The following is a 23,126-nucleotide window of genomic DNA, read 5'->3' as shown; positions in this document are numbered from 1 at the left end:
ATAAAACCTGTATTTTCTGCCACAAAAGGGGAGTTTTTAAACATGTATTCATGCTACCCTATTATAACTTCTATGAACTGTGCTGACAGTGTGGAATTTATTAGGTTGATTTACACTGTAATATTTAAGGGAACAACTTATGTAGTATAGAGCTGTTTATGGCAAATAAGAAGAAATATCAGTATATTTCCTATGGCTTGCCATTTTAAGAAACCACCAAAAATGCAGCTAACGTTTACCACATTTACAAATTACCTCATACTTACAAAAATTAAAAAATTTGCTTTTCACCAGAAATATGGAGAACAAGTCAGTTACTTCTTCATATTCCTGAAGGTCTCGAAAACCATTAAAAAAATGGAAGGGTAGTCTGAGCAACATTTTTTATCCAGGTGGACCCAATATCTGTAATCTCTAATTTCACACAAGCTATAGACTACCATGGTAGCAAACTAACAGTCCCTGATAACAATACGATGAATGAACGATATCTGATGGCAAAACAGCACGTTTGCATTCAATGATGGAACAACAACTGACAACACAAACTACTGTATTTTTTGGACTATAAGACGCTCCAGACCATAAGACGCACCTAGGTTTAGAGGACAGAGACCAGGGGAAAAAATATATACTAAACCTGGTGCATCCATGGTGAAGGGGCACATTGTGGATTATGTCCCCTTTGTATCTCAATGCCCCCTTGCACCTCTTGTGTCTCCCTGTGCCCTTCTCTGTCCCCCTTGTGTCCTCCTCTATGCCCCTTTGTGTCCCCCTTGTGTCCTCTGTTTGACGCCGTGTTCACCTCTGCATGGGCAAAGTACAGAGAGTCCCTGACATTGCGGCGGTTTGGAGGTTTGTATTGGCAGACATTTACAAATCAGGAACTCCCTACATTTGGACTATAAGACACAGTGACTTTTCCCCCCACTTTTAGGGGGAAAAAAGTGAGTCTTATAGTCTAGAAAATACAGTAATTTCTTCCTGATACTGCATACTTGGGGATCACTCTGCAGCTTTATGATATGATAATATATATATATATATATATATATATATATATATATATATATATATATATATATATATATTTTAAAACACAACATGTATAATGATATGTTTGGAAAGGTATTAAACTCATTTATCAATCCAATTTCATTCCAAAAATATTCAGACTTTTACCACCAGAGGTCCAAAGGGATACAAAAGGATGCTCAGGCAATTCACCCAATAAAGGGTCTTTATAAAAGGGATGGTCACAAGAGAACTTATGTAAAATGCCACAGCTTACTGTCCCTCCTACAACAAACATTACCTAGACAACAGGTTTACATCACTGTGTAAACTCTTCAAAGGGAGAGGGGAACTGAATTACCTACTGATCATAGTGTCCTTATCTTATACGAGATAGGAAGCTTTCTATTATTTGCATGCTGAGATGAGCTTGTTACTGTAGCTAAGGGGGAAAAAAACTTCCCACAATCCAGCTGCCACTACAATGTTCCTGCACATCAGGCAAAGGCACCCAGACCAGGTAAAAAGAGATAAAAAGGGGGGGGGGGGGGGGGGGACACATTTAGGAACCTTAAAAAAAGGAGATTACTTATATTTTTGAGGCACTTACTATTCTTTAGCAATTGTTTATTTTGGGATGTTAACCCAACTCCCTTTCACGTGTTGATCAGCCGATCGCCATATTTTGTAGTGCTGGCAACTTATAAATAGCATTTGTCAATTTGACAGTGGAGGGCAGGTGCTATTAATGCCTCTGAAGCTGAGTGAAGAACTGGGTTTTTTTTTTTTTTATAATACCATATCCCAGTTTTGGCACAGATAGCCAGTGTGAAAAGCGGTAACCCACAGCTTCAGCTGAAGTCAATAGATGCCATCCTCCCTAATCCCTTTCTTTTTTTATTGGTCTGTCTGTTTCTTTTGATCTGGGGCTGCATTCAAGTGAATGGGAGCCACTGTAGAGTAATTACGATAGGCAACTCTACACATTCCTAAATGTAAAAATTCTAGCACTTCCTTCACCTCTCTCATTTCCTCATCCAGTTTGCGCTGCTCCAAGGCTTCTTTTTCCGCCCGTTTGCGATGTTCTTTCTCCACCTTGTCATATTTCTTCCAGTACAGCGACATTTCCTTGGTTAGCCTGCGTGCTCGCGGAAGCGTCTCTTTGCAGTTCTTCTGTGCTTGGATGGCAGCTCTGCGAACTTCCCGCATGCATTGATGTGCGAGCTGAAATAAAGGGAAATTCAATGTGCTTAATTCACAAGGTTGTGCTGAAGCTACACTGAAATATAAACAGCAAGTAGTCTTTTGGTTTCTTTACATGTGTCTCACAGACATTGGATTGCATTCAAATCATTTTATACATGTCCGATGTGCATTTAAACAAGTATTTAGACTGCCGATGTTATATACTGAGGGGGGAAAGCATGTTCAAAAACCTGAAAATGCATTGCTGCAAAAAGAAAATGCATACAGTTTATATGCAAATAAACACAAGATGTGGGGCGCTCAAGCCTTATTACCAAAGCCAATCGCCACTCCTTCTGGGAACCATTCATCTGAGAAAGCAGGGGATGCCCACAAAATGCGTTGTCAGGATCTATTTCTGTTCAAGAAACTTTTTGAATTCTATTGAGTCAAACAGGCTGCTATAGTAAAGGTAAGCCAATCATTGCCTCCCCTTTTTAAAGTGATCCTGAAGGGAGAAAAATGCGCCTGGGGGTTACTTACCAAGGGAGGAGGAAGCATCTGGATCCTAAAAAGGCTTCCTTCATTCTCCTTCACAGCCCCATTCCAGAGCTCCGGCAGAAATAGCCAAGCCCGATTAGGTCCGATCTACCGTGCAGGAGCAACCCATCTGTGCCTGCGCAGTAGAGCGGACCCGATCAGGCTTGGCTATTTCCGCAGGAGCCTGAGCAGAAAGGTGCTAGAGCGCTTGTGCAGGCAGGCCAATGTAAATATTATTGTGGCTGCTTGTTCTGGGCTGCCAGCGCTGGATCGGGCTGGCTGAGGAAGATGGGAAAAGCCTCATTAGGATCCAGAGGCGTCCCCCTCCTGAGGAATCAGGTTTTTTGGTTTAAAAGTCAGGTGTATACTTTAAACTTTTTATTATTATTATTATTATTGTGTACTTTTGGGCACGTCCACCTTACGAGCACAACCAGTGAGGATCCTCGCTAACCAGAGCAGTGGAGGGAAATCCTCTGCAAGCCTTATTGGTGGTCAGGAAAGTGTGAGTAATCCTCTTTACCTAAAAATCCCTTGGTACTTTGATATACTGCACTACTGACTCTTGGGTATTTGTCCCTTTTGTGTTTTTTCGGTCCCTGGAATCCCCGGGTCCATCCTCCCTCAGCAAGGCGAGGAAAAGACCTCCAAGAAGTCTGCCTAGGTTTCTCAGGGCTTCAGCACTTACAATTTATTCAAGACATTGCATCTACCAAGAGTCTGCCTTTCCTCATGTCTCTTGTTATCACCTAAGTAGCTGCATGACTATGACAACTGAAAGGCTGACTGTTGGAGAGTTTGCAGGGGCTGGTTCCACAGGAGGACAGTGTGTTATGTAAAAACCAATGGAAGTGAATAACACATGCTCAGATTTTAGATTAAACTGCAGTCAATCGGTTAACTCTAAAGACTGAAGAGGAGTCAGATCCACAAGCAGCAGTGGGAGACTTTGGATGAGTTTTTCTTATAGTGGCTACAATTTGGGGATATGTGTAAATTTCATTTATAGTTTTGGGACTCTGAGGAACCCAACTAAAATCAACTGTTTTCCTCCATAGCTCTCACTGCCACGTGACTAGTAAAGATGGTCAATGAGATGTGGAAGATCCTGATATATTCTACTGTGAAAAGTGTACCAGTGCTAGAGTGATGTGTAACAAGATTACGAGAGGATCTACACCAACTCATAGCAGAAGATATATATTGCTGTATCTTGGTGTGTTACCCCGCCCACCCAATGAGATTTCTGCAGCACTGCACTCTGGCAGATCAGTTGGCATTACTGCTCACTACATAGATTTGAGTGGGGGTGGGGGATTCCAGTTATCCACCTTGGCAGCAGTAAAGATGAAGGCATCACTGATACATTCAAGAATGTAAATGGCTGTAAGGTAAGATTTTACAATGGGCAAATGTTGATTGAATCATGTATAAAGGAATATTTAAAAAACAAGCAATGTTATTAATCAAGTTATATTCAGTGAAGTTCCTATTTAAGTTAACGATTTACCTTCTTGCTGTTAGTTAACAGTAAGTTGCGTGCTGAGACCTTTTGTTTGTAGGCCTGGAAAAACAGAAAATAGTCATGAAGTTACATTCCTTATTTTATACTCTTCCTTCCCCCGCTCCCTTTTCCCCAGTGCAAACCACAAAAACAACATGATATGATAAATTGGCTGAGTCAAGCAACCGCACTGTGTACTATTACAGTTTGCACAACTCAAGCCAAAATGTTTAGTACCGCTTTGGACAGACTGAGTGAAGAATACGAATACTTTAAAGAGAACCCGAGGTGGGAATTTATTATGCTAGTGGGGCACAGAGGCTGGTTGTGCACACTAACACCAGCCTCTGTTGCCCCATGGTGTGCCTCAAAGACCCCCCTGCGCGCCGCTATAACCCCGCAGTGCTGGCGACACGCAGCGTGTCGCCAGCACAATGTTTACCTAAGCGCTGTCTGTCAGCGCCGCTCCGCCGCCTCCTTCGTATTGGCGCTACCCACCCGCGTCACTTCCCTCCAATCAGCGGGAGGGAAGGGGCACAGGCGGGTAGCGCGGATAAGGAGGAGGGGGGTGAGCGGCGCTGACAGACAGCGCTTAGGTAAACATTGTCGCCATCACTGCGGGGATATAGCGGCGCGCAGGGGGGTCTTTGAGGCACACAATGGGGCAACAGAGGCTGGTGTTAGTGTGCACAACCAGCCTCTGTGCCCCACTAGCATAATAAATTTCCACCTCGGGTTCTCTTTAAAAGGTACCCACACACTATTACATTTGTGGCAGGTCAGGTAAAAAAAAAAATATCTTCTAGATATCGATCATTTTCCTGTCTCACCACTCTACTGTACTGGATATTAGACAAGATTTCAGCAGCAAAATATGCACTGCCTGATGCTGTACACAACTAATAGTGGCCATACATGGTACAATTTTTCATTTTTTTCGAATAAGATAATTTAGTTCGATTATTCCGTTAGATTGAATATAAAGATTTTTCCAGCGTGTCCAATCTGATTTCTCTCGATAAAACGGTATAATCGTTCAAATTTCTTGATCGAAAAAAAATGTATATTTTCAACTTTCATTTGATTCGATCATTTAGATCGAATAAACGGGATAATCAAATGTTTTTATTGTACCATGTATGGCCACCATAACGCATACCTCTACTGCGCGCTACTGCTGTCTATGAACTTCTACAACCTGCCAGCATGTGGAAGGAACAAGCATTTCCGATCTACATATGATCAATATTTCAATCATGATCACGATTGAAAATGTTATAGTTTCATTAGCTTTCCTTAGGTTTAATGTTTCAAATCTGATCTCTAGTCTACTGAAAAAAAAAATCCAATAGCGTATGGGTACATGCAGTCCTTTATTTTTAGTGACAAGCAGCGTCAGATCAGAAAATAAAGGATTCTCTTAAATTAGTTAATGACAGCTTTGAAGGTTTTTTTACCCCTTACTTCCTGCCCTTGATGACAACAGTCACTGAAATAATGGTCAATCTCTCCAACAAGCATCTAGACAAAATACCGACCTGTCAGTGGATTTAACCCTTACGTAGTGTAACCAAAGCCAAAATAAAAGTTTATTTGAAGGAAATACGAACTTAACCCTGTAGGTTCAAACGACAGTATAAGATTCTTTAGTTTTTACTCTGAAATCGATAGCTTAAGATGATTGCATTAAAACATATCCATGGGTTGCCAGCATTACTCTTACAGGTCCAGCATCAATACGAGTGAAGGAGATTTGGGCGCAGCTGGCTCCACCATAGGCGGTAGGCCATACAATCAAAATCAGAATTGTTTATTTCGCCAAGTACACGCTACAAGCCGGCTCTGGAGGGTATTAAACCAAGAGCCTTTGCCCATAATGTTGCAGCCTCCGTAGAAGCGCTATTCAGCGCGAAACGGCCGTCAGGCATCCTGTGCCCAGCACCCACCACCACCCACGCCTCCTCTCACAAGGGTATGTGCTTATTTTATGCATTTTGCAAGATGTTGCACGTTTGCACTTTACGAATGCTACAATAAATTGAACACTTGCAGCAGTGCCAGCTTTCTTGCTTCCTTCATTTGCTTACTACAATGTGAGTTGCACCCGGAATTGATTTTGGCACAACAGGGTCGGTGGTGGTACAGTACAGAAATAGGACATTTAACATACAGTAGATACACGGTAGCGGTGCTCAGTGAGTAATTTGGGCGGCATCAAAAGACGGAGCACAAATTAGTAGAAACACACTGTAATTTGGCCGTCAGCAATATCTGAAAGCCAAATTATATCTTTCCCCTCACTATCCACAGCGACCTGGATGGGGATTTGTAATTAGCGCCACTGGGACTTTTGCAGGAGCAGGGTGAGCCGTTTATTGGCGTTACCCTGCACTCAAATCTCCCAGCGGCCGAATCGTATGTGTGCGCATAAGTAGCTTGTTTCACACATAAAAAGGTATCCTGCCCTGTCAGACAGTTTGCATCAGTTTTGTATGTGTTTTTATGGATGTGTTCACACAGAAATCTGTAAATTTCTGGTCCAATTCAGTCAGTTTTGTATCACTTTTGTATTGGTTTTCTATTGGTATGTTCACACATAAAAGATGTACATTTCGGGTCCAGTCAGGTAATACTGATAGAAAACTGATAGGACAGGACTGAACCAAAAATGTATAGATTTATGTGTAAACTCTCTGACACTAGCGGATGACAGGTGGTGAATTCCGTGCCTGTCAGCTGCTCTCTTGCACCAGCTGGGCGTTAGTAAAGGTGCTGGACAGACCCTCCCAGCCCATGTAGTCACATCTGAGCATGGCCGCAGCCATGCATTGATATAACACATCGCAGTTATCTGTCACCGGGTAATGCCACTACAAGTCAAGCGCTGACACACCTAGTGTTACAAACACTACCATTCAGCTGCATTTTTATTGCACTAGAATGGTGCTTGTGGGCGGCAGACTGGATGCAGAAATGCTCAGCAAGTGTGTAGTTCAGTTGTCCATCTGAAAGAGGGCTAATGTTGTTGGCATTGACTGTAGTACTATACAGCATGTTCCATGAATCAAGGGAACCTGAAGCAAGAAGTATATGGAGGCTGCCATATTTATTTCCTTTTAAACAATATCAGTTACCTTGCAGTCCTGATGATTTATTTGTCTGGAGTAGTGTCTGGATCACACCAGAAACAAGCATATAGCTAATTTTGTCAGAAAAAAAAATGGCAGACACACCTGATCTTCTGCATGCTTGTCCAGGGTCTATGGCTAAATAATTAGAGGCAGAGGATCAGCAGGATAGCCAGGCAACTGGTATTGCTTTAAAATTAAATAAATATGGCAGCCTTCATATCCCTCTTACTCCAGGTGTCCTTTAAAATGGCCTGTGACTATCCCTTTTTCCCCTTACTGATACAGGCAGATATGTCATATCTGATGCGGTCTAATCACTGAGCTTTTGGTACTCCAGAGGGACAGACATGTATTGACACACAATGCTCTAATTTACTTTATTCATGTCTGCAAGTACACCTCAACTATAGGAACCTCTGACTGTCAGATTCCACATTACAAATATAATATCCAGGTACTCTAGGTGGCGATAATTACTATTCCCCCTCCAGGCCGCCATGGATAGTAGGGAAAGATGTAACTCTGATGGAGTTCTATCGCCACCTAGAGGATGCGCCCGGCTAACGGAAAAGAACCAATATCCAGCAAGGCCATGCCTCATCACTGTCTGCATGCAAAGTGATTCTCTTGCAGAAGGACAGTTCCTGTAACTCCCGATCTTTGCAACATAATGACAACTATTCAACAAGAAACAAAAATATCAATTGAGAGGATTGATTGTAACAAGTTCATGGGCCCCCCCACCTGAGCAGGAGTACTCTCTGCGATACACATGTCTCATCAAGAACCTAGCATACAGATTCTGAGACACGGGCCGATTCATAAAAAAAAAAAATGTGGTCGGGAAAATACCACATTCGGTATTTTAGACTTTTGTGTGCTAATTCATAAAAATTTTCACATGTGCGATAGAAGTTCGGTAAATTACCGAAGCCCATTGACAAAAACCTGTTTGTAACAGCAGAAGAGAGTGCAGTGTCTGTGTGGTTGCAAGCTGTTCCGTGCAGTGAGGGCATTACAATAGTATATGTTTTGTTATACTACCTCTACTTGCTCTGAATATGTCTATTAGTCTTTCTTAAAGGTGTTATCAGGCAAAAATAGCCCAAATGGGCTTTACTCACCTGGAGCTTTCTCCAGCCCCTTGCAGCAGACTGTCCCACACCGACCGCTCCGCTCCCTGCCGCTGTCCATGTTTCCGTATTCAGGCTGATCGCGGAGTCGGCCTTACTGCGGCTCCGCAAAGCGCCGCTGTCAATCACGGCCACGTGGGCCGCGGCGAACTGCGCAGGCACAGTAGTTCTGCACCTGTGCAGTTCGCCGCGGCCCACGTGGCCGTAATTGACAGCGGCGCTTCGCGCAGCCGCAGTAAAGCCGACCCTGTGGTCGGCCTGAATAAGGACACCGGAGACTGGTACAGCGGCAGTGAGCGGAGCGGTCAGCTGCAAGGGGCTGGAGAAAGCCCCAGGTGAGTAAAGCCCATTTGGGCTATTTTTGCTAATTAACATTCTACTTAATTTAACTTCCTATTGTTTTTAACTTCCAAGAAACTTTACACATGCCATGCTTAGGTGATTATCCTCACTAGCTCCTACACATCTTCAAACAGGAACCCAAGAGGTTAAACAGCCAAACAGCCTCAGGTATTCAGGGGAATCCTGTTCTGATCTCTGTTCTCGCGCTGCTGCTGCCTGGGGGGTTGAAAAGCTTGTGCCGCCTGAGAGGGCTGTGGGTCCTATTAGATTCCATCATCCAGACTTGCAGAAGACAGGGGCTGTTTCTATTGGCTCCCTGCTCCTGTCAGTCATAGCTACTTCTGTTTCTGCGTCACAGCCTCCAGCACAGTCTCCTTGGACAGACTCGCACTCTTTTCACTACTTCAAAGCAGACAGTATTATTTTGTGGCTTTACCTCATGGTGTAGGCTTTATGAATTGACATTTACTGACATGTGTTGAGGTATTTACTTCACTGCTCGGTAATTTCAGCTTTTCATGCAGTAACAGCCTTTATGAATTGAAACTTTCCTAAGTGCTTGGTAAAGTCAGCTGTTTTCTGCATTACTGAATGTGGTAATGCTTTATAAATCGACCCCACAATGGCATTATAGTCAGACCACAGTCTTAGGCCCGGTTCACATTAGCGTTCCAGGTCCAGCTTCCCCGGACCCGGAACTCTCCGTACACAGCGGATGGTGAATGGATACATTGTTAATCAATGTATCCATTCACACTCATGCGACCGTCCGGATCCGGATCCGGGAACGCAGCTCCGGGACGATCCGGCTTTTTTCCAACATGCTCCATTTTTGCCGTACGTCCCCGTGCGGCTGCGGACCCGGGCCGGATACTGGCCCGAACATGCGGCCATGCTGTGCAATGAGAAACGGATGTTTCTCATCACACTGGCAATAGGACCGGATGCTTCCAGCACCGGTCCTATGCCACTTGGGGGGCCCGGACTACACGCCGGTATCCCCCATGCTTGCAGTGCCTTTCTGGCTACTTGCCGGAACTGATACATTCCGGATCCGCAACTTGTGGCCACCGCAGAGACCCGTACGGTCTCTTTGTGGCCCCCGGACACTTGCGGACTTGAACCGCAAGTGTGAACGGGGCCTTATTCTCATCCACTCAGTGTTCTCCATCCCTTGGTGCAAGGTAACTAAATCACAACATAGTCCAGGGTAAGGGTGCATACACACATCAGATCATAGTCTTTGGAAAATGAAAGATCACAGACCAATTTTACCCCCTTCCATGTAGTATGAGAGCCATACCTACACAGTCTATTCTATGGAGTTGAACTCCCCATCAGACAGAAATCTTTGCAAGATGCTGCACACAAAGATGCTGCAGACATTCAAAAGATCAGTATCTGCAAAAGATCTGTTCCTGCAAAAGATCCGTTACTGCAAAATGCATTCATAGTCTATGAGATCTGCAGATCATCATACACACCTTGTTTAACAGATATTCATCTGCAGATCAGATCCACCAGGATGGATTTTCAGATCTGCAGATGATTGTCTGATCTGCAGATGATCTTTTGTGTCTGTACAGCATCTTTGTGTGCAGCATCTTGCAAAGATTTTTTTTCTGATGGGGAGTTCAGCTCCATAGAATAGACTGTGTAGGTATGGCTCTCATACTACATGAAGGGTTGTAAGATTGGTCTGTGATCTTTTATTTTCCAAAGACTATAGTCTGATGTGTGTATGAGCCTTAAGAGCCAATGCTCCACATAATTACCTTTGGCAGTTCTTTCTTCACAATAGTGAGCCAAACTTTTCTGCGGCGAGCATTAAGCTGTTCCACTGTCATGTGCTTCTTCTTGCCCATAGGGGTTGGTGCATCATGGGAGAATTTTGCAAATACTTTAGCGTGGTGGTGCCTATGAGGAGATTCATCTTCAGACAGATCTTCCTCTCGCCGCCTTCTTTTCTTTACTTTTTTAAGCTTGGCTTTAGAATACAAAGGACAGAAGTTTTAAAACAGAGAGACATTATGGTACGGTTCAGGATTTTATCCAAACACTACTGATTATTTAATTCAGTAAACAATGTTGCTGTGGGAGTGCACACATCAGTAATTCAACCATGGAACCATTAGGCCACATGGAAATCTTCAGCACCAGAGTTATATACAGGGCTGTGGAGTCGGAGTCATGAAGCCGAAGCAAATTTTGGGTGCCTGGAGTTGGAGTCGGGAAAAAATGCACCGACTCCGACTCATAATGAATTTGTAACTGTAATTAACATAGAAAATATGATAAAATGTTCTATATCTCAGATAGTCATTAAAAATAATGTATATATACAGTATATATACAGTAATAGCTGTGTTCAGTCCACAAAAATGAAATAAACCAATCAAAATTAGTTACTTGTGCTGCTTCAATAAAGCAGTCCCCGTATTTTTAAACTCAGATATACATATCTGATTGTGACTGTACAGTATACATGATGTGTACACAGGAATCTATTATATACACGAAATAACATCTATGCTGTAAGTATAAAGCCTGATGTGTAGCCGTGTCACTAATAGAGATGGTCAATGAGATGGAAATAATTCTGCATTGATGCTGGTTTATGCAAATGTACTCTTTGCTCATGAAATCAAATAATTTGATAAGTTGTTAAAATTTGGTTTGGTGACTACAAATTAAAGGGTACCTGAGACGGATGAAAAGAAAAGTGTTATACATAACTGGGGCTTCTTCCAACCCCCTTCAGGCTAATCAGTCCCTCGCTGTCCTCCTCCGCCACCTGGATCTTCTGCTATGAGTCCTGGTAATTCAGCCAGTCAGAGCAGTCTGGCTACGTGCGGCTTCCACAGCCAGGAGCATTCTGCACCTGCGCAATAGTGCTGCGCAGGTGTAGTACGCTCCCGGCGGCGGAGTGTGTGCATGCGCACTACACCAGACTGGCTCAAGTACCTGGACTCATAGCAGAAGATCCAGGTGGTGGAGGAGGACAATGAGGGACTGATTATCCTGAAGGGGGCTGGAGGAAGCCCCAGGTATGTATAAAACTTTAATTTCATCTGTCTCAGGTTTACTTTGTTACACAGTAGTACTATACTCTACATATGCACTCCCCACAGAGCTGCAGGGAATCCACTGAGAATGTTGTGCACATTGAACAGAGAGGTGTTGTCTGTCACCCATAAACCTTGTTCAGATTGTGCATGAAGAATGTGTAATAGAGGAAGAATCTCCTCATTCCCCTGCAGAGTACCTGCACATCATTCTTACATGTACCCACAGTTACATTGCCTAGGACCTGATAGATGTTCTTTGTTCCGGTTTGTACCTTTTACAAGTACTCTTACCAAGGACTAGTTTTAGTCTAAAGGGAATAAATATAGTAGTCTACATATCCTTCTCACTTCAGTTGTCTAAAATTCCTAAGCGTTGGCAGTTAAGAGACGAATTTCACGTTACATACTGTTAATCAACAAAATTGTAATATGCAAATTAGAGGAGTCGGAGGAATCCTAAACTGAGGAGTCTGAGTCAGTGGATTTTTGGACCGACTCCACAGCCCTTATATTATATATGGACACAGCGGTTGTCTGGACAATGCGGCGATACTCAAAAGTGATGCAGTGATGATGCAGATGACATCACACACTTTGAGCGCTCGGTAATGGTCGAAGCCGGCTTTGCGGGATCCGCTTGCACTAGGGTTTTGAAGCAGGTGCTTAGCTCCGCCCATACCCCCACTGACTGACAGCCACTCAGACCTCCAATTGCAAGGGTAAGTGGCACTTGGTGGCATTGTTCACACTCAGAATGCTGGGCATAAGTGACCTGGGATCATGCACAGTTATAAGTAGCATTGATGGCTCGGATTGGCATTTAAAGGTACATGTACCTATTGTTTACTGGTGATGCATGGTTATGGAAGAGGGATGATCCCTCCCTGATTGCCATGGGTGGATAGCCACCATTATGTTATACACTGTCCAAAAAATTAGAGACAACCCTTATTTGAAACTAAACCAGTCCAACAGTGAAGCAGAGTGACGTAACAATGCAGTGATGATGTCAATACATTGCAAAGTGAGAAGTTAAAAAAATAGAAGAAAGGTCAAGAAAAGATTAATATTTGCCATGTCATTTGTTAATATTGTTTGATCCACCTAGTGGTCACCATGGCAACTGTTGCTATGGCAACCAAGGCATCTGTTGCCATGGTAAGCAAGTGGTCGCCATGGCAACCAAGCATCACACCATGGCAACCCTCGTCATAGCAACAAACTGGTCGCCATTGCAACCAAGTGGCAACAATCACCATGGCAACCAAGTCGTCATGGTAACCGTCACCATAGCAACCAGGTGGTCACCATGGCAACTAAGTGGTCTTTATGGCAACGGTTGCAACGGCAAACCAAGTGGTCGTCATGGCAACCATCGCCATGGCAACCAAGTGGTCGCCATGAAAACAGCCACCATGGACACCAAGCGGACAACATGGCAACCGTCATAGCAACCAAGTGGTCGTCATGGCAACCAATTGGTCGTCATGACAACCATCACCATGGCAACCATCACCATAGCAACCACGTTGTTTTCATGGCAACCGTTGCCATGGTAACCAAGTGGTCATCATGTCACCCTTCACCATGATAAACAAGTGGTCGTCATGGCAACAGTCACAAGGTAACTGTCACCATAGCAACCAAGTGGTCACCATGGCAACGGCCACCATTAATAACCAAGTGGTCGCCATGGCAACATCACCATGGTAACCAAGAGGTCATCATGGCAACCAGCACCATGGGAACAGTCACCATGGTAACAAGTGGACATCATGGCAACAGTCATCATGGTAACCAAGTGATCGCCATGGCAACCAATTGGTCGCCACGACAACTGTCACACCATGGCAACTAAGTGGCCATCATGGGAACAATTGCCATGGCAACCGTCGCCATAGCAACCAAGTGGTCACCATGGCAACTAAGTGGTCTTTATGGCAACGGTTGCAACGGCAAACCAAGTGGTCGTCATGGCAACCATCGCCATAGCAACCAAGTGGTCGCTATGGAAAAAGCCACCATGGACACCAAGTGGACGACATGGCAACCGTCATTATAGCAACCAAGTGGTCGTCATGGCAACCAATTGGTCGTCATGGAAACAGTCACCATGGCAACCAAGTGGTCATCATAGTATATCATGATGGTATATCACCATAGCATCCAAGTTGTTTTCATGGCAACAGCCACCATGGCAACCGTTGCCATGGTAACCAAGTGGTTATCATGTCAACGTTTACCATGGTAAACAAGTGGTCGTCATGGCAACCGTAACCGTGGTAACCAAGTGGTCGCCAAGGCAACTGTCACCATAGCAACCAAGTGGCCGTCATGGCAACATCACCATGGTAACCAAGAGGTCGTCATGGCAACCAGTACCATGGCAACCAAGTGGTCATCATGGCAACAGTCGCCATGGTAACAAGTGTACATCATGGCAACAGTCATCATGGTAACCAAGTGATCGCCATGGCAACCAATTGGTCGCCACGACAACCGTCACACCATGACAACTAAGTGGCCATCATGGGAACAATTGCCATGGCAACCGTCGCCATAGCAACCAAGTGGTCACCAAAGCAACCAAGTGGTCGGCATGGGAACAGTCGCCATGGCAACCAAGTGGTCGCCATGGCCACGGTCCCCATGGCAGCCAAGTGGACATCATGGCAACGGTCGCCATTGCAATCATGACCAAGGTAATGGTCGCCGTGCAACCAAGTGGTCCTAGCAATGGAATGGTCACCATGGCAACCAAGTGGTCACCATAAGCAAACCGTAGCCATGGCAACCAAGTGGTCACCATGGCAACAGAATGGTCAAGGCAACCAAATAGTAATGACAACTGAATTGTAGCCATGGCATGGCAACGGAATGTTCACCATGATAACCAAGTAGTCATTATGGCAACAGGTCGCCATGGCAACCAATGGTCATCATAGCAATGGAATGGTCGCCATGGCAACCTAGTGATTGTCATGACAATAGTTTCCATGGCAACCAAATGGTCACCATGGAAACTAAATAGCCATTATGGCAAAGGAATGGTAGCCATGGCAACCAAGTTGTCCTCATGGCTACGGAATGGTCACCATGGCAACAAAGTAGCTCATGATGGCTACGGAATGGTCAAACTTGTATTCTGGTAAAAAGCGTTGGTCCAGAAACTCTTGCACTGAAACACCCAAAGAGGTGGAATAATACAGGAGGCCCCAAGACTAGGGGAAGTAATCAAGAACAGTGTTAATGTTCAAATTCAGGTTATTGAAATTCGGAAACCCATATTCGCTCGTCACTACGCTTCACCACCCAGAAATGTGGATGGGTCAGGGGTAGTGCACTATTTACACTTCACAAATTTCAGTGTGTTGAAGTGTGGTAACAAATTTGGGTTTCCACATTTCAATAACCCAAATTTGTACACTAATCAAGGACAATCCCAGTGAGCTAGGCAGAAGTTTTAGAAACCGGCATACTGGCCTTTTTTTTTTTCCGCAAATGTATGCAGTCTATCTTAATTCATTGCCAAGAAAGCAGATGTACGTAAAACATTAGAAACTGTCCATACATTTTAATACTGATAAAGTTTACTTCACAACAAAAACATTTGGTCGATTTCAACCGCTCACCTTTAAACTTCTTTTCATCTTTGATTTTTTTCTTTTTTGGCCCAATGAAATGACGCTGTTGTTCATAAAAAGGATCATGGGTGGAGAGGAGTCCAGCGCTGTAATACTGGTACTGCTGCAGCTGAACCAGAAAACAAGAGAAGATTACATTTTACATAAATATGGTAGATTTAAAGGTTTTCCTAACCCTACCACTACCCGTTCTGGAAAGAATACAATATAATAATATTTGTAAAGCGCTTCTCTCTCATAGGATTTAAGGCGCATAGATATGTTTCAGATCAGTACATAGTTTCAGGGTGGACTGTGCTAGTCAGATGCCATACAATACAGGTGGCTTTTTAGTATGGACTTAAATGTTTCCAGGGATGGAAATGTCCCTCATTAGGTGTTGCAAGGAGATCAAAGGTGTGGGGGTAGCATGACAGAAGGCTCTGGCTCCAAACGTTTTGACTTGGACTCGTGGGGTAACCAAGTTATTAGATCTTTTTGATCTAAGATTGCGGAAGGTGTGATGCAGTGTCACCACAACTGTGTAATGAAAGATTCCATACCTCTTTATCCTTGTGGTATTTGCTCTGGTGAAGCTTTCGGTATTTGTGCATTCTCAGCATGTCATACAGCTCCTCTTTAGAAAGAGTACAGTCATCCTCTTCCTCATCGCTCAATGAATCAGAGTCAGTGCTGTCATCACTTAATAGGATGCTCTGAAAATACACACGAGGGTGAAGATAAAGTGAAATCAATGCAATCCAGGGAAACAAACAATAGGGTAGTATCTAAAGTGTGGGTTAGTAATATGGATTCTCTTATATTGTTGTATCCAGGAAGCATCTTGACTTGTGGGGGAAAAAAGGAGACAATGTTCTGCAGTGAATTGGTCAGAAAAAGTGAGTCATTGATAGACAACGCATACAAAATCCAGCAAAGTGAAGCAGCTCTGTGTTGTATACATTGCTGGGTATTAATGCTGACATACTTTGTGGGTTGAAGAATGGGGGATCGCAGATCACTTCAGCTAGATTACAACCTTTTATTTTTTTCAAGGAAGCATCAGACTATGCAGCTGACAGGAATCAGACATAGTGGTGTCAAAAATGGTGTGTAAATCCATTAGTTGCTTTTTCTGATGATGCCTTAAAGGAAATAAAAGCTTGTACTATAGACCCGCTGACACTAACCTTCTCGTAATCTATGCAGGATCAAAGCAACAAGTTAAAAATGCATGAACTACCTCTTCCTTCCCTTGATCTCATCTCTGTCATATTCTACATACGGTACCTAAATAAAACTTAGTTCTACGAATTCATGTTTGCCTTTTCATTTTGCTGCAGAGTTGCAGAATGTGTTGTCACTGTGTCATGGAGGTTGCCATCATCCTCTCTGAAAATGACACTTCCTGCATCTGATACCATGTATCTGATTTTAGGTAAATAACTTCTTACTCTAACTCATAAATGTAAAAATCTGGCCCACAGTGCCATCAACTTGTCCCCATATGGAGCACCTGAGAATTAAGCCTATATAGCTAAGCGCTGAAACTATGAAGCCACATGGTAAAGGGAGAGGCAACCACTAGACACCAGAGAACTGTAAATGGGGGGAGGGGGGGGGGGCATTAGGGAGCTGTAGAAGGGATGGAAGACCACAAGACAGGGAACTGTGTAGGGGTGTGTGCGTGTGTGTGTGTGTGGGGGGGCACTAGACACCAGGAAACTGTATAGGAGAGGGAGGGGGGTCACTAGACACTAGAGAACTGTACAGGGGATGGAGGGGGGCATTGGACACTAGGAAACTATAAAGGGGAGGGAGAGGGGCATTAGCCACCAGGGAACTGTATAGGGGAGGGAAGGGGTAATCAGATACCAGGGAACTGTATAAGGGAGTGAGTTGGCCACTAGACATCAAGTTTGGCCTGTGACTTGGTCACAGTTTTCAAATTTGGCCCAGTGTGTGTTTGAGTTTGACAGCCCTGCTCTAATTTCATACACACTTTCAATAATAATCACTGAAAGATCTTTGTACAGACACAGCTACACAGCTTGGCTTATTGTTCTGTTCTATGAAGGGGGAGGAAAGGGGATGACTGATACGTGCCCTGTTGCATTCACTACACTGAAATAACAATAGAGGTTGGACATTAGTGACAAATCAGTAGTACCAGCCTGAGGGTTGGGGAAACCTGTATTCACACTGCATTACAGAACAATCTTTCGCAGATATTCGACAATCAGCTCCTCCCAACCTATCTATTAAAAACAGACAGGAGGTGAAGATTAAAGCCGGTTTATATTTTTAGTGGTGTTCAACAAAAACAACAAATTGGAAAATATTTTAGACTCCTTAGTGACATACCACTAAAATGCACTCATTCTGAAAAACGAGACTACGGGAAGCCCTGACAGGTCCAGCTACATTTGGGTTTCTCACCATAAAGGCCCAGTAACAGCAAACATAGCCACAACCCCTCCATTTTACCTGACCATACTCCTGCCTCTGCAAAGGCACAAAGGTTAAACTCTAGGAGGCGTAGCTAAATAGGTTCCCACATGACTATAAGCCAGCCTCTTGCACCAATGGCAAGGTCAGTTTATGGTCAAGAGGGATTGAGGATGAATTCTGCAAGTGGGCTTCCATAGGTAGATGAGAAGATGCACAAGGATCAATCATGGCTCTCTGCAGCATCAGTTTTTAAAATTAGTGCAGCATAGAGAGTGGTAAGTTTGCATAGTCTTCAGCTTTAAAGAGGAACTCCAGTGAAAATAATGTAATAAAAAAGTGCTTCATTTTTACAATAATTATGTATAAATGATTTAGTCAGTGTTTGGCCATTGTAAAATCTTTCCCCTCCCCGATTTACATTCTGACATTTATTACATGGTGACATTTTTACTGTGGGCAGGTTATGTAGCTGCTCCTAGCTGTTTTGGCTGTTAGAGACAGCTGTAAACAGCTAATTCCTGTCTGTGAACATTGTTGTGGCAGTTTGCCCAGAGTACCGCGGTACTCAGAGCTTCTTGTGGGAGGGGTTTCAGCACAAAATCAGTCATACAGCACCCCCTGATGGTCTGTTTGTGAAAAGCAATATATTTCTCATGTAAAAGGGGGTAACAGCTACTGTTTGGGATAAAGTTCAATTCTTGGTTGGAGTTTCTCTTTAACCTTAGTTTTCACTGTATCAAAACTGACACAGGTCTGCTTATTCATAGTTTTTTCACCCCACTCCCATTCTAAAGAAATGCACTGTTACCACAAACAATTATTGGTCAACAATAAAGACAAGGATGTACTAAAAAACAAAAAGCCATATTATTAGTGTGTTACCATATTTGGAATGAGGTGCTAAGACATGAACAACATAAGCAGACAATTCTACCATTGCTCACCTTCAACCACTTCCGGCTTTTCTTTAATTTTGAAAAGTTATATAGATTCCCACGCTCATATTTTGGTTCTAAAAGGAAAAAAAAATTGATATGATAAGTCACTGATATAATGCATAACATAATCATAGACAAGGATGTAACAACAATCACCTGGGCCCCTAAGGAAAATTGTCACGAGTCCTTTTTTAAATACCCCTGCGCTTGGTCTAACACACAACATACACACTATAGGACAGCGACAGATCGCATCTATGCACAGCTGTGGCTGCACTCAGATGTGACTCCAGAGCGCTAGTAAACGCCAGGACGGTGCATGAAGCAGCTGACAGGCAGTGAATACACCGCCTGTCAGCTGGTTGTCTTAAAGAGGCCCAAGAGCAGTGGAACAGTGTAATATTTTACCTGTTCCAACACTGCATTGGGTATCCTCTTCTTCCTGGCAGTCACTCACTCTCTGCTGCATACCCAGCTCCCCATGCATGTCACATCGGGAGCCAGATATGCAGCATAGAGGAAGTGGCTGCTGGAAAGAAGAGGAAACCTGACACAGCGCTGAAGCAGGGAATATTACGCTGCTCTGCTGCACTTACGCTGCTGAAGCGAGAGGAGTGGGTCCTTGTGGGTCACCCACCTACCCCAGGCAACTATTATGCCACTGATAATGATGGCAATAGACTATATCTCCGGAATGGCCACAAAGGGTAATCTCTTTCAGGACAGTGGAGTTAAAACAAGGAGAAGGTGGATGAGGTCAAATGATCTGCTTTACGGGTGAGGAAAGAACTCCCCCTCTGCTAAGAACAAGAAGCTAGAGGATCCAAGGCAGGAACCAGCAGCCAAGTATTTTAAATATATTTACTGCATAAAGTACAGAAGTGCAGCACACAGTACTTTATGCATAGCTAATTAATGCACATTTACTCATTATTTTATTATGGTTGTACATTTCTTCCAAATAAATATTGGATAAACCAGCACTTCCTTAGTGGTATTGTGCTTTATACAGATATAAACCATGAAGCCAACGTTTCAAGACCATGAAGGGTCTCTTTGTCAAGACAAAAAGGATCAAAAGCCTAGTCTGTCTGCAGAAAAACAGCACATTCAGGCAAAGGGAAATCCCCTAGGGTGAGGGAACACCCCTATACACTCACTGAACTGAGGCATGTGACATGCAAGCTGCTGCAGAATGCCACAATAGGGATGATATCCCAAGACTTAGAAAGATAACCAATATGGCTGCTCCCATCACACAAATGTCACAAAAGTAAGCAAATTATTTAGCGATTTGCAGGTATCAGAAATTATTTTATGAACAGTTTGAATTTTTTAACAACTGTGATTTTTAATCTTTCACAGAACAGTGCAGGCCTACTTAACACTTTCTGTACAGCTATGCCATCAAAGATAGCGACATTATATAAATAATAATCACGCTATTGGCCAGATATCACAGAAAGGGATCACAGCTTAGGAAGGTGGCGACAAACCTGTTTGTAGAATTCCATTGAGTGAGTGAACAGCAAGCAGCCCAGTATTCCCTTCCACTGGCGCCTCTCCAAGCAGAGGTGACATGGGCTCCTCCTTCACCTGCATGGAAGGATCCTCAGACTCGGTAAGCATGGGGGTCTCATCCAGGCCATCCTCGCTTTCATCACTGATTGTGGATTAAATCAAAGGAAGAACTTATATTATATGAAATAAGCACTGTATATACATTACATACTGTTACAGGGTAACTATAAAAAATAACCAATATTCTACACAAAAAATTATTAAATTAGTAAGCCCTTGGTGCAGTAAGTGAACGTGAAGGAATTTTCCACATCTCCCTATGTCTCACTTTATATGTAGGTGTTTTAGCAGAAAGATTTTTTTTACAAAGTGCTGTTGAAGGCATTTTTGTGTGTGTTCTGGATTTAGAGTATACTACTGAGCATGGAAGCACATACATTACAGGGTGTACATTAAAAGCGTGTGTGGTAAAGTGCATATATTAAGGCCCCTTTTACATTTGTTTTTTGCAGCGAGATGCAATGCACCGGCCACATCCTACCACAATGCAAAAAGGGTAATGCAATGCAGGTTTACTCTGCAAGTGAAAGGGCTGGATCACACAACAAGAGCTTTTCTAAGTGCTTTGTGATTTTAAAGAGACTCTGTAACAAAATGTTCAGCCTTATTTCTTCTATCCTATAAGTTCCTATACCTGTTCTAATGTGGTCTGTCTTACTGCAGCCTTCTCTAGTTGCACAGTGGCTGTATTATCTCTGTTATATAATATAATCTTTTTTCCTCTGACGGCTTTGTCGGGCTCAGGCACTCAGGCAGGAATGTGCTGCTCTACTTGTGATAGAATAGAAGCTATACACACCCTCTCCACGCCCCCTGCAGGCTCTGTGTTAGCCACAGACTGAGCTCCTCTCAGCCTTTCACACTCTGGTTAGCAGCCATGTCTTTTGTTTGTAAACACTGCCTAAAACTGTCAATTACAAGCCAGGATCGCAGCAGGGAGTGGCAGAAACAGCACAGAGGGGCCCAGGAGAACATAATGAATAGAATGGTATGCTTTCTATTGTAGGAATTTTAGAGTACAAATTCTCTTTAAAGACCATCCTATTCATTATGTTCTCCTGGGCCCCTCTGTGTGGCTTGTAATTGCCCTTTAAGGGCCCTTTTACACTTAATCAGTTGCTCTCAGTTAAAACGGAAAGAAAACTGATTTTCAAAGTAAGTCCCATGTTTTCCTATGGCACCTTTCACACTTAACGCGTTTTAACTGAAATCTTTGTCACAATGCACTGCTATGGAAAAAAACCCGTACCAACGCGTACTAACGCACACCAACTGATTAAGTGTAAAAGGGCCCTTAGGCAGTGTTTACAAATAAAAGACATGGCATGTGATAGGCTGAGAGGAGCTCAGTCTGTGACTCACACAGAGCCTGCAGGGGGCGTGGAGAGGGTATGTATAGCTTCTATCCTATTACAAGCAGAGCAGCAAATTCCTGCCTGAGTGAGGAAAGAAGATTAGATTATATAACAGAGATAATACAGCCACTGTGGAACTAGGAAAGGCTGCAGTAAATAGGATAGTATAGGATAGAAGAAATATGGCTGACAATTTTGTTACAGAGTCTCTTTAAAGGCTCTTGATAATGTAATCCTACGTGACTGTTCTCACTGGAGCAATGTGATTCTGTAAAAATTCCCAATAGCATTGCATTAGCAAGAGCTTTTCAAATCACTAGCGCTTAAAAAGCTCTTGCAGTGTGAACCAGCCCTAAAAGGGGCCTGAAGGAAATTGGCTTTCAGTGTAAACCTAGCCTATATCTTTCATGGAGACAGCAAATCAACAACACAAAAAAAAGGTCTTGCGTGTTTTTGTGGGGTAGTAGCCTCTTAATAGCCTGTTTGTTTATTGAAGGGATTGTGCTGTGACAAAGAAGCATCTGGACTTGTGCTATAAATGTAGTGGCCAATGAAGAGTTATTTGTAAATGTATGTAAACCTTGTTTGTATCACTGTAATTACAAATAGCCAAGATGATAAGACTATATGATGAAGATTATATAAATCTATAATAATACTATTGAAGTTCTTCAGTGAGATAAACTTGATAATTTCAGAATAAATAGCTTCAAAAGCAATGTGATGTGGGTACCTGGAGAGGTTTCTGTTGAATATGGCAGAGGTTTGGCGAAGAAACTGGTCCAAACGCAGGGCACGCTCCAAATACTGAAGGTAGAGGGGCTTTGCGAGGTCTGTGGAACAGCCATCCTCTGTGGCTTCTAGCTCTGTGGCCATAGACTCAACCTCTCTTCATACAGAATGTGAGCCTCACAGAGCTCAAGGCTGAAAAATTCATCAAGCAATAAGCTGTATTTAGAATGGCAATTAAATGTCTTTCCTTTACCATAAAAGCATTAAATAAACAAAGCAACACAAATGAGGAAGTCTAAACGCGGCCCCCTGTCCATCATCACATTTGTGCGATACCCCTGCGCCAATCAGACTTCATTTAAACCTCCCAGCAGTGCCATTGTGTCATCTGATGAAGTCAGAGTTCTGCTCTCCGAACCACAGAATGACGCAACTGGCACACTGAACGGTCGGGCCATCCTATCCTCAGTGCGGAAGTACCTAAGAAACACCTGAAAGCTACGCTGCTTGCCACAGTAGAGCGAGGGGC

The 23,126-nt window shown here is 43.4% G+C and overlaps 1 protein-coding gene across 1 annotated transcript in view; it reads right to left on the bottom strand.

Moving 5' to 3' along the window:
* INO80 (INO80 complex ATPase subunit) overlaps window positions 1-23,126 on the bottom strand; it is a 155,504-nt gene that overhangs the window by 101,872 nt on the left and 30,506 nt on the right. Inside the window, exons 2-9 of the mRNA XM_068253371.1 lie at window positions 22,599-22,789; window positions 20,426-20,592; window positions 18,936-19,003; window positions 16,104-16,256; window positions 15,550-15,670; window positions 10,625-10,836; window positions 4,250-4,303; window positions 2,035-2,238 (exon numbers count right to left, since the gene is read on the bottom strand). Coding sequence (XP_068109472.1) covers window positions 2,035-2,238; window positions 4,250-4,303; window positions 10,625-10,836; window positions 15,550-15,670; window positions 16,104-16,256; window positions 18,936-19,003; window positions 20,426-20,592; window positions 22,599-22,741 — 1,122 coding nt within the window. The 5' untranslated portion in view covers window positions 22,742-22,789. The remainder of the gene's footprint in view (window positions 1-2,034; window positions 2,239-4,249; window positions 4,304-10,624; window positions 10,837-15,549; window positions 15,671-16,103; window positions 16,257-18,935; window positions 19,004-20,425; window positions 20,593-22,598; window positions 22,790-23,126) is intronic.

The sequence above is a fragment of the Hyperolius riggenbachi genome, chromosome 9 (assembly GCF_040937935.1).
Source record: "Hyperolius riggenbachi isolate aHypRig1 chromosome 9, aHypRig1.pri, whole genome shotgun sequence".
In the NCBI taxonomy this organism is placed as follows: Eukaryota; Metazoa; Chordata; class Amphibia; order Anura; family Hyperoliidae; genus Hyperolius; species Hyperolius riggenbachi.
This window is presented reverse-complemented; position numbering and strand designations above follow the sequence as displayed.